Genomic DNA, 12291 nt, shown 5'->3' on the forward strand with positions numbered 1-12291 from the left:
ATGGGTGCTACACCAGAATGATGCGTGTGGTGCTCAACATCAACAGGGATGAGCATGTCACTAATGCAATCTTGTATGGGGGGGTGCTAAAGGTGAGCGATAAAGTGGCAGTCAGGAGAATGAGGCTGGCAGGTCACTGCCAGAGACACCATGAGATGCCAACCAGCAAACTTGTGCTGTGGGAACCAACACACGGGCATCGATCACGAGGACGTCCCACATTAACCTACGTGGACGTACTCAGGAGAGATGCGGGAACAGAAAGCACCGGCGAGCTAGCCAGATGCATGGAGGATCGGGATGACTGGAAGCACCGATGGAGGGCCCGTCCGAGGACGACCTAGATAGATATGGACCTGGAACAAACATAAAATGTTACCCCCCCCCTGCTACTATACCTTTACAAAGGAAGGAAACGTAAAACCAGAAGTATGAATTGCCAGGATCTAATTACTTGTTCTTACACACAAATGTGCTAAATCCAAGCTGAAGTTGTGATTTACATATTAGTTACCTAGATGACAACATCGGAGTGTGAACATGAATTTTCTCCACTTTCCAACCAATTTCTATCTATATCTAAAGTATGAATATAGGTGTAATTTTTATGTTTTTAATCATATTCTTTGAAATGATCATACAAAGAACTCTGGGATAAAGTCTAGGACCATTTTGATAAGAGTCCCCCAAAACCATCTGATTATCGAAAAGAAATAACAGAAAACAATTAAGAACCCTTTTTTTTTTTTAGACTCATCAGAGACAGAACAAACTCAAGGGGCTTTGTTTCAGATTTCTATCCACTCTTGCTCAGATCCACGTACAGGAACCTCCCATTAGATTTAGTTTTGTCAGGAGGACAACCCAGAACTGGACCCTGGGTCTGATTGGGATGATGTGTGGACTAATATTACACTGGCGTCCTGTAACTCCAATCACCAACAAGTACACTTTTAATTATATTCATAGAACGTATCTCACCCCTAGGAAACTGTATGATGGGTTTGGTGGCTGACTGTGCACTCTGGGGGCCACCGGCACTTATATGCACATGTTTTGGGAATGTCCACCAGTGGCATGATTTTGGAAAACCATAACCATTACGCTTTTGGATACATGTGACGTGACAATTCCACTCTCCGCAACAACACTACTCCTAAATGATATCTCCCAGCTACCGGCTCCCATACAACAAAAAAGACAAATTTTAGCGGGAGTTACAGCAGCCTAAAAACTGATAGCCATGAGATAGATGGAAGCAACCCAGAAACCTTACAATGATCAATTGGGCTTTAACATTCTTAGATGTAATTTACTGTATATGGAGATCTCCACTGCTCGGGTAATTGGAGTTAAAGAATCCAACATTGGGTTGTGGGTGTCAGCGGCTGAGAGAGTAAAAGCCATGATCTAGCAGCGAAGCAGGGGTGGGATGTTGGTCCTGGGGTGGGGGGCGGGAGTGGGGGAAGAAATGGCTTTTGGACCCATCTCAAACCCTGCCCTCTTTTCTTGATCCTCCAATCATAACTGTCGCTTCAAACAAAGTTTGTCCGAGGTAAGAGACAGTTGTGATTGGAGGATCAAGAAAAGAGGGCAGGGTTTGAGATAGGTCATTATTTTTATTTCTATTTGTCATTATTTCTGTTATTGTCCTGTGGAGTCTTGCTTATTATTGTTACTGTATTGTGTTGTCTTGTTTCATGTGAAAAAGAAAACATTGACTGACACTTGACATTTCTAATATTGGCATCTTTATTGCACAACATTCCCATAAAATTGGGAAAGGATAATTCCAGAAGAAACAATTCTTTAAAGACATTCTGTACAAATAAATGGAAATAAACTGAATATGTAAATGTACATGAACCGTTACACACACCAGTCTACTAAATAATTTATTCATATCCATATACAAAGAGGAAAAAGTAGATATAAAGTCATACCTTCTCAAATAATCATAAGGTTGTACAAAAGAATTTTAAACATAGGATGATATATAGCACATATCCTGCCATGTAGCCGAGCATCTTCCGTACAATAATTAGCATGTATGTATCGTTTTAACCAGCAAAGTAAATTCTCCAGGAGTTTCTTGATGCAATTCATGCCACACGTCCATTAAGACTTGTCATATTCAGGGTGCGATTTATATTCTAAGGAAAAAAACAGGGGGGGGGGGGGGGGGGGGGGGGGGGTCAGGATACTTTGAATGGGGAGGGGGTTGGAAGGTTACCCTACACTTACAGGTCAACAAAGCTTGATATAACTGAGCTAATCTCGTTTTTATTATAGCACTTTATTGGTGACATGTTTCTATGTGAACAAAAGGATGTTGCCTGACAACCAGTACAGTAATATAATAAAGAGGGCTGTTGCAGAACGTTTGTGTAGCTCTCTTTCTTCCAACATGGCTGCCTGTAACCATTGGTAACGGCTTTCAAAAAGAAAGACGTTTGTGTGCAGCATGATGAAACAATAGAAAAAAACAGAGTTATTGTTCCACTGTTACTGTTACCGTAATCAAGACACCAATTCCTTACATTCCTGTTAACGTGGGTCTCCTATCGACCCATAGGACCCATTGTTTTGCACATAGCAACCGTTGTTTCTTCCAACGTGGAGGACAAATGGCCATTTTAACACTCAGTGAAAGGCCTCTCTTGGAAAATGTGGCTGTGAATAAATGTAGATCCCAGAGAGCTGCGCTCTTGTTTTGACTGTGTATATATATATATCTGTTACAAATCAACGTGACCCATTTGAATGTTGAGTCAAAAGCAGAAGCGCCCCTCTCTCTCTCTCTCATTACCCCAGCAAATCGCACCCTGGTTATATGGTGTAATCTCCAATATCAAAACACATCCATGTCATGGTTGATTTGAAACAAAATACAATTAAATAAAATATCTATATAAATGTGGTACTGTATTTTTGAGTTTTATATGTTGTGGTAAATCAAAAAGATCTGTAAATCAAAATGTCAACCAAGCATGTGAAATGAGAGAGAAAACATCTCGCCCACACAGGCCTACGACCTCCTCCCCACAACCCGTCTCTTAAGCATGTTCACAGGCGTAAACATTACATGAAGGTGGCGAAGCTATAAAAAGTGAAAATATTTCAGCATTTCGGTTTTGAAAATATAGTGTAGATAACGCTCGTTTTGTTTAAGCTTTTGCTTGTTTTTCTTCCACAGTAAAAATGGGCCCTTTATTATATTCTGAAGCAAAAGAAAAAAAAATATCCCGGCTTGGTTTCCATCCTCTTCAGGAATCCTACCGTCTTCCCTTTAGAACCCAGCATTGTGTACACACACAGTACGCTCCAACATTCCTCTGATTTAAATAGCAGAAGTCTCCCTCAGCCATTTTCTATGGGTCAAATGTCCATTACCCACAGTCAGATCTGAGGTAGTGCTGTACCCATGATAAGAATGTCAAAGCCACTTTTAGACATTTTCTCTCTTTTAAAAACCAGTCTATCCGAGAACCAATTTCACCGTGCGTTGATTATCCCCGAAAGAGACAGTGTTGAAGTCGAGACTATGGAAGCGTGCGTTGTAATTTAATAAAGAAAAATAAAAGAAAAAGTTCTCATTGAGACATCTCTGGGAAAGTTCACTTGTAAACAAATACATGGAGATAAAACGAGAAACGTAATTGGCGTAAGTGAGATTGATAATGTTCTTGATGATATTTTTTACTATAAAGTAATAATAGAAAAAAAATTCCCTCGCACAGGTAGTCATGTCCTTCCTACAACTGTGTTTTAAGATTGTACAGGGGGAAAGAAATCTGTAGAATTTAAATCCATTTTTAGTATATCAATGTTTCATAATCATCAGAAAAAAAATAAGTCTTTGGCTTTCTTGTCAAAACAAAAGAAAAAGAAATAAAGAAAAGAAACAGTCCTGTTGTAAAGAGAAACATTCAAAAACAGGAGTAATTATTTCAGGGATGTTTCAGTCATCAATAGACATCGAGCCTCTTGTCATCTATGAGACGGTGGTCTCTGACTCCCCCCAGTGGTAGAATGTCTGTATTGCACCAGAGGCAGCAGCAGCAGTTGGGTCTCTGATGTCGGAAGGCCCTGGCTTTGGCCCCGATCCAAGAAGTTGTGCTCTGCACAAGCTCTCTGTGAGGCCCCCCGACTGGCCACAGCACACAAGTCAGTCAGGAAGCCATGTCGGAGACAAGTGTGGAGCGTGGACGGCCATTCGGGGGGTGGGGGCCAGAGTTGCACCAGTTTGTCCGACTGGCCCCTCCCTCCAGTCAGCGGGCCACCTCCTCGGATCATGATGCACAGTCTATAGGAGGATCTGGGCCACGTAGGGGGAGTGAGTGCTGGCTACCGCCGCCAACAGGGGGAGGTCACTAGACTCGATTCTGGAATAACAACAGAGCCAGGATTAGGACAGCTACTAGCTTGTAAACACAGCTGCACAATCTGTGCTGTAAACTTCAGCAACATGAGTAAGAAGTAGCTTCACGGCTGAAGAAGTAGCAAGAGTATCATGAACTAATGTATACAACTTGTCTTTCCTGTTTGTCCATTTCTGGAAAAACAGCTAGCGCTTTACAGATGCTCAGAACTTGAAGGGTTTGTGCAGTTGAGTGTGTGTGTGTGTGTGTGTGTTATCTCCATCCCCTATCTATCCCCATCTCCTAACTGTCTCCACCTCCTATCTATCTCCATCTCCTAACTATCTCCATCTTCTATATATCCTATCTATCTCCACCTCCTAACTATCTCCACCTCCTAACTATCTCCACCTCCTATCTATCTATATCTCCATCTACTAACTATCTCCACCTCATAACTATCTCCATATCCCATCTATCTATACCTCCTAATTAACTCCATCTCCTAACTATCTCCATCCCCTAATTACCTCCATCTCCTAACTATCTCCACCTCATAACTATCTCCATATCCCATCTATCTATACCTCCTAATTAACTCCATCTCCTAACTATCTCCATCCCCTAATTACCTCCATCTCCTAACTATCTCCACCTCATAACTATCTCCATATCCCATCTATCTATACCTCCTAATTAACTCCATCTCCTAACTATCTCCATCCCCTAATTACCTCCATCTCCTAACTATCTCCACCATCTATCTATCTATCTGTATGTGATAAGTACAAATACAGGATACAATTTAAAATACTTCTCATCACATTTAAAGCCCTCAACAACCTTGCCCCTCCCTACCTGTCCAACCTCCTAACACCTCCCACGGCCAGGCTCCTGTCTTGGATGGGGATGTGGTAGGGATTGATGAGTGAGGTGTTCGGGGGACTGACTGTTTGGGGGGGGGGTTCACATGCCTTCGAGCGACATTGTGCTATTGTACTTATTTTATGCCTATTCTTAAATCTGCACGTTTACATTGCACTACTTTTATTTTCTTTTATACCTATTCTTATGTCTGAAATGTATGCAATTTTTTATTTTGTCAATTTGTGTGCTGATTTTATGCCTATGTTAATTTTTATACTAATTGCTGTGGTGCACTCTGGACTGAGAGTACTATGTAGATAGTTATTAATATTTATTATTGTTATATTGTAGAAATGCGTGCATTGAAATGTCTGTAAAGTCTCGACTACATTGAAAATGAGGGTGACCTCAATTGTAATTTCGAGAATGAAATAAAGGTTGATGAAGCTGTATGTGATGAGTCAGCTAAATGACAACATGTAAATTAGTACCACTTACCCTAGGACCATGCCCAGTTCTTTGACATGGACTCTGGTCTGTCCCTTCAGATATTCAGCCAGCATCTTACTTTTGAAGTAAATCTCCTGTAGTCGGTCCTCAAGGTGCATTATACACTGAGAAAGAGAGAAAGAGAAAGAGAGAGAAAGAGAGAGAGAGAAAGAGAAAGAGAGAGAAAGAGAAAGAGAAAGAGAAAGAGAAAGAGAAAGAGAGAGAGAGAGAGAAGACATGGTCAGTAAAGACATGACAGTCACTAGACGGTTTCACTGGAATTCTATTGCTGGGGAGCAGTTTGGACCCACGTGTATTTCATCAGTTGTAGCCTGAGCAGACAGTGCAGCAGGAGATGAACTTGCGTCCTTTAGAGTGTTATTGTTGTGTAGAGGCGACACATGAGGATGAGGGAGCAACGCCTATTCAGCTACAACATCAAGGGGCTTCAAGCCGTCTTTTAACAGTTCAAGTGCAAGCACACTACTATGTGTGGTGCTGCAACGTTAGTCTGGTTTAATATGCTGTATACAGTTCCTGTTTAGCCATGCTGATATTGGCCATATAAAGTTATATTCTTTAATTCATTCTGTAACATAGGCTATATAGCTTACCAGTGTTTAAACATGTTCTTGCCGTTGTAAGCTTTGCATTTCACTTCAATAGCAGCCAGCCATATAGATTGCAGACATCCAGGGATCAATTTGCTTGATACAATTTTCCTCTGCCATGTTCCAATCGTAGGCTGCTTACTTTTCAATTGCAAATGCATCAAGGACAAACACCCACAGTCCTTAACCAGGTATGCAGACTACCGTAATTCCTCTAATAGTAACCGGGTCTCAAATACAAGCCGGGTCTCTATTAATGGCCGGGTGCGCTCTTGAGCTAAGCAATTATAAGCCGGCCTCCTAATACAAGCCGGGTTACTAATATACTGAGCTGCATACTGAGCTAGTTACTTGATTTCACTTTGAAAACGTTGAAATGACCAGTGACCACCTGTAATTGCACTGTTTACTATTTCATACAGTACTTGGTTTCAATAAATGAACCCAGTACATTTTACTGGGTTCAAACTGACACAAAATGTTGATTTATTCATTATGATCCGTTTGAAAATTTGAAATATAGGCCTCCCTCTTATACAGGCCTCCTCCTAATACAAGCCTGGTACCCGCTACAGTTGAAACAAATACAAGCCGGGGTTACTATTAGAGGAATTACGGTATGCTTATTACATCAGGACTGAGCCATTAACTCCACAGCCGTTTCAAATGCCATTCGATCTCAGCCGAGAGGGAGTTAAATCTGCCATAAACAACTTGCAAGGTGTTTGTTAAGTTGCAGTTAACACCTTAGTTGCCAAAGGACGAGTTTAGGCGTCCTTCCCCACCATGCTCAAGTTGCCGAAGACGCCGTAACTCGTCTTTATCAATATTTCAAAAATCTGTGATCGGAATAATATTTTCCATCCGCAGCCTTCACACACTGTTCAGAGCTCCTCTCAATCCTCTAGCGGTTCAAGAGCGCCATCTGGTGGCCGATCGGCAGAAGCGCCAAACAGGAAGTGATGTGGCTGAAGTGCTGATCACCCATATTACTTCCGGCCACTCTCTATAGCTCCCGCGACTCCATCTTGACACAATACATAGCGATCCGTTGCCAATAACTCGATAAACAACATGATTTGGACGTATACCATTATACAACCTGGAAATGGACCGGGTATTTTTACATCCCATAATGGAAAACGGTCTACCCCACGCTGATCGCCCAACGGCCCGCGGAGACTGGGGTGAGTTTTAGCATGTAATATTTCCGTGTTCGATACTAACTGATCTGATGAACATATGTCCCACATTAGATGAATGGTATAACGCTGCCCACGGAATTATAAACGCCCCCTCGCCCATCCGGTCAACATCAGATAACGTGTAGTAACTTCCAGAAGTACTTCCAGTTGGAATTTTTTATATCGCGCTGATTGCTATCAAACTGTATTTCATCATCAATATAATGCATTTGGGGCTATAAATCACATTCTGGAGAAAGCTGCAGAAAGAGATGAAAACATACTTATACTTTAGATCATATTTTAGTATGAATATGTGAATGAAAAAGTTTAACGTTGCTACACCATGAACAATACATATAGGACCTTGAATGGGCCCTAATAATGGCAATTTAGCAATAGAATTTAAAAAGTTATAGCCCTGCAAAGAAGGGGAACTTCTCCATGTTAAATAGAGCTGGCAACGGATGGTATATCATGAATTTAGCCTTAGGCAATCAAAGTGTTAAAAAGGACAATGGTTCACACTCGAGAGCAAGAGAGAGAGAGACCATCCATGTGTCATTTCTGTACTGCTGAAAGCTTGTGCACCGTATTGAAAATGGCATCGCACGAACACGCTCACTTTTTCCACACACGCATTAATGGGCCCAATTTGTTCCACCTTTTCTAATGCGCTGTGAAGCTATCGACTGGGGCCTTGGTGGAAGGGTGGTTGATCGGGGGCTGGATGTTAAAGGTGCTATAGATAACATTCAGCCACTAGATGTCGCACTAGAGCACCAGCATGTAATTTATCCAATCATGCATCATCAATGCATTCCAGATGGGGAAATGGGAAGTAGGGAGGGGAAACATGTAAACAACAACATAAATTTTGGACCTGCAACATCTTTTTTAACTCATTCCCCACCAACAACGAGTATACTCGTTATTGGGCGCCAATCGTTGAACGCCAACAACGAGTATACTTGTTATTTGATTGTTATTTCTTTTATTCAATGTTTATATTCATTACAGGCGCACAGACTCTGGGTTAACATGGGGAATCCTCATGAGAATGTAAAAGTGCAATACCGGCCGCATCACGCTAGACAGCGGTATCGAGCACCCTTTATACCCTTGTATATTTCTCTGTGGGGCGGCCACACGTCTCCAGTTTCATGTTTCCTTGTCGGGTGAGGGCAGCCATTCTGCCGGTTCCATCGAAGCGCGTCAAATATCTCCGATCCATATGTTGTGGTGAATTATGCCGTAGACGAAATGGACATTGGATATACCAGATGGCGATCAAACAATTGGAATGTTATTTTTGGAATACTCCCGGTCACAGGTAAGGGCGATTTGACGTCAATTTTAGCTTGATCCTGCAATGCTTTCATACTGATCGAGCTGATAACCGTTTTAGTGTTCAATTCGAATGCCGTTACTGACAATCAAATGATCAGAAACGACCCCCCCCCCTTTCATGCATTCATGATGGAACATAATAGCTATGATATAGATTGGATTTCGGGATAATAGTCAGTAGTGGAATCGACGTATAGGGCTTTAACTCAGGATTTCATGAATTACCCTAGACCGCTCTAAAACCATACTTATATTCACCACGGTATAACACGGGAATGTATGGATGGAAACATTTATTCTTTCTCACATATTGAACGATAGATAGGTGATGTCAAATGGGCCATAGTATTGTATCCATAGCTATAATATAGAATATAGTTATAGGGTTAGAGCCCAGCTCTCCGCATTGCTATCAGCTTGGCTGGTCGTTCATACTAACACAATTGGCAGTGTTAGGGGTGGGAAAGCTGATGGGTGGGGATCGGACGTTGTGGACAGCGACTCCTACAGGTCGGTTGGTGCGCCTGCGCAGCAGAATCAGGAAGCGACGGGGGCGGCGTGTCCCTCCCACGCAGACCCCCGCCGCTGAGAGATCGCGCTGTGCAGGTGAAAAGATGCGACGGCTGCTTCCTAGAGTACCGGAGGGGACACGTGATGTAAGGCTTGGTCCACATTGCAGCCGGCTTGTGGGAGGCATGGCCTAACAGCGTTCGAGACAGGGGAGGGTAGAATTGGACGATACGAAATTGGGATGGGAGAAAAATAGAAAATGAGAGAAAAAAGTAGAAAAAAAAAAATATATATATAGCTCTACAAACAAGGTGACTCAGTCCTATATTTTAACGTGTGGCAATGCGACCACAGGGCAATGGCTAATCCCCGGCTCTGAATGAGTTAATGATAAATTCATTAATCAATACTTTTTTGGGGGGGGAAACAATACTTTTTTCCCGCACCTTTCTAAAAGCTCTGTAGATGTATTATCACATTCAAAATGATATATGTTGTTTATAGCACATTTAAATAAGATTCCTGTGCTGGGAAAATGTCAAAATAAGAAAAAAAATTTAAACAAAAGCCCTCATAGCCAGTCGTTGGACCAAAATAGTTTCCATAGTGTTAACACTTTGGGTGCCATGGGTTAAATTCATGATATACCATAGATTGCCAGCTCTATTTGTCTATGGAGAAGTACCCCTTCTTTGCATGGCTATAACTTTTTAAATTCTATTGCTACATTGCCATTATTAGGGCCCATTCAAAGTCCTATATGTATTGTTCATTGTGTAGCAACGTTAAACTTTTTCATTCACATATTCATAGTAAAGTATGGTCTAATGTATAAGTATGTTTTCATCTCTTTCTGCAGCTTTCTCCAGAACGTGATCTATAGCCCCAAATGCATTATATTGATGATGAAATACAGTTTGATGGCAATCGGGGCGATATAAAAAATTTCAATTGGACGTACTTCTAGAATGATCTACGTATGATCTGATGATGACCGGATGGGCGGGGGATCGTTTATAATTCCGTGGGCAGCGTTATATCATTCATCTAGTGTGGGTCATATGTTCATCATAACAGTTTATATGGAACACGATCAAAAATAACGCTGAATCTTACCGGATCTTCCTCGCGCCGTTGGACGATCAGCGTGGTGTAGACCATTTTCGATTATGGGATGTTTATCCTGATGAACCATTTCCAGCTTGTATAATACTATATACGTCCAAATCATGTTGTTTATCGCGTTATTGGCAATGGATCGCTATATATTGTGACGAGCCAGAGTGCCGGCAGCCAAACCGAGTGCCCGGAAGTAATATGGCCGACCAGCACAACCTCCACAGCACTTCCTGTTTGGCGATTGCGCCGATCGGCCACCAGATGGCGCTCCTGAACCGCCAGAGAGCTCAGTGGGTCCTTCTGGTGGATCTCAGGCCAGTGGAGGGGAAATATGAATCCGATCACAGATTTTTGAAATATTGATATTAAAGACGCTGTAAAGCATCCTTCGGCAACTTGAGCATGGCCGGGAATGACGCTGTAAAGCGTTTCCCGGCAGTTAAAGTGTTAACATCCTTAGTAAAGGACACATCGACTAAGATCTATATAGCGAATTACGGCTGCTACAAAAAAAAAAAAAAACCTGGAGGATACACTAAAAAGAGTGTAACTTACAAAGTTGGGTGAGATGTTGAGTTTGTAGAGCTGGTGGGTGGACTGCAGCAGGTTGGAGACCAGGTTGGACACCAGCACTTCCTTCCCCAGCTTGTTGATGTCGGTGGCCCGTCGCTGGCTGCTGGCCACCTGCACCGTCCACTTGTCTGTGTCTGCTATAATGCAGACGGCCTCCGCGATGGGCTCATCCAACACTGGATGCTATGGAGAGGAGAGAGTTTAATTGATGTTTACCTCATCTAAAACGGCTCATCCAACACTGGATGCTATGGAGAGGAGAGAGTTTTATTGATGTTTACCTCATCTAAAACGGCTCATCCAACACTGGATGCTATGGAGAGGAGCATGTTTTTATTAATGTTTACCTCTAAAACACTAGTGGTCCGTATCCACTTCCATTCATTTGTGCTAAGCTAGGCTAGCTTGCAGCCGTGTAGCTTTGTACTGAATGCACAGAGAGGAAATTGGTATCATGTCCCATAATGTCCTTTATATCACACCACAAGATAAACCCAATACAATAACAAGACAGCATATAAGTATGTGATTCTCCCTTCACCTGTACAGCATGGCTCAGTTCAGCCATGAGGACCTGTCGCAGCTTCTCGTCGCTCGGCAACCCATGCAGGACAAAGTCTGGTACGTAGGTGGGACAGTAGCCTCCAAACAGAGACCTGCCGAAGTTGGCAATGCTCGGCTTGGAGAAGTTCTCGACCAACTTTTCCCTGTCGGGAAAATAGAACATAAGCCGTTTAGTTTATCAAGAGATGAAGTGTGTGTGTGTGGCATGCTTTTCTGCATGTGAAATTAGTTATTTTCTAAAAAAAAATATATAAGCAAATCTCTGGTAAGCACTAGGTTTAAGAGGTCCTTCTGTGTGACTGCTTGTGGGGAACAGAATAGTTTACAAATCTTTCAATTAAATGAACTAATCGATTAGTCAACAAAGTCCTATGACTATCAAAGTTGCTTCTTGTTGAGGACAGCCCCAGCAGGTGTGTGTGCCCCAGCAGGTGTGTGTGTGTGTGTGTGCGTGCGTGCATACTGTGTGTGTGTGCATATGTGTATGTTTCAGAGTGTGTTCTACTGATCATTGCATTGATATAGTGCTGCAGGGTGTAAATTGTCTCCTTCCCTACGCAGGCTAAATGGCTGCGATACACTGGCACCAGGCACACATCACACTACACATTGGCTGAAAGGATCAGGAGACAGTAGGGGTGTAAAGGTACACGTATCCGTACC

The 12291-nt window shown here is 42.3% G+C and overlaps 1 protein-coding gene across 2 annotated transcripts in view; it reads right to left on the minus strand.

Moving 5' to 3' along the window:
• Positions 1–1785: 1785 nt before the first annotated feature.
• fnip1 (folliculin interacting protein 1) overlaps positions 1786–12291 on the minus strand; it is a 116399-nt gene continuing 105893 nt past the window's right edge. For both annotated transcript variants that reach the window (XM_084320200.1, XM_084320199.1), the window contains 4 exons: positions 11606–11771; positions 11047–11247; positions 5727–5842; positions 1786–4385 (listed from right to left, as the gene is read on the minus strand). In XM_084320200.1, coding sequence (XP_084176326.1) covers positions 4307–4385; positions 5727–5842; positions 11047–11247; positions 11606–11771 — 562 coding nt within the window. In that variant the 3' untranslated portion in view covers positions 1786–4306. The remainder of the gene's footprint in view (positions 4386–5726; positions 5843–11046; positions 11248–11605; positions 11772–12291) is intronic.

This window comes from Notolepis coatsorum, assembly GCF_963971535.1.
Source record: "Notolepis coatsorum genome assembly, chromosome: 8".
NCBI classification, from domain to species: domain Eukaryota; kingdom Metazoa; phylum Chordata; class Actinopteri; order Aulopiformes; family Paralepididae; genus Notolepis; species Notolepis coatsorum.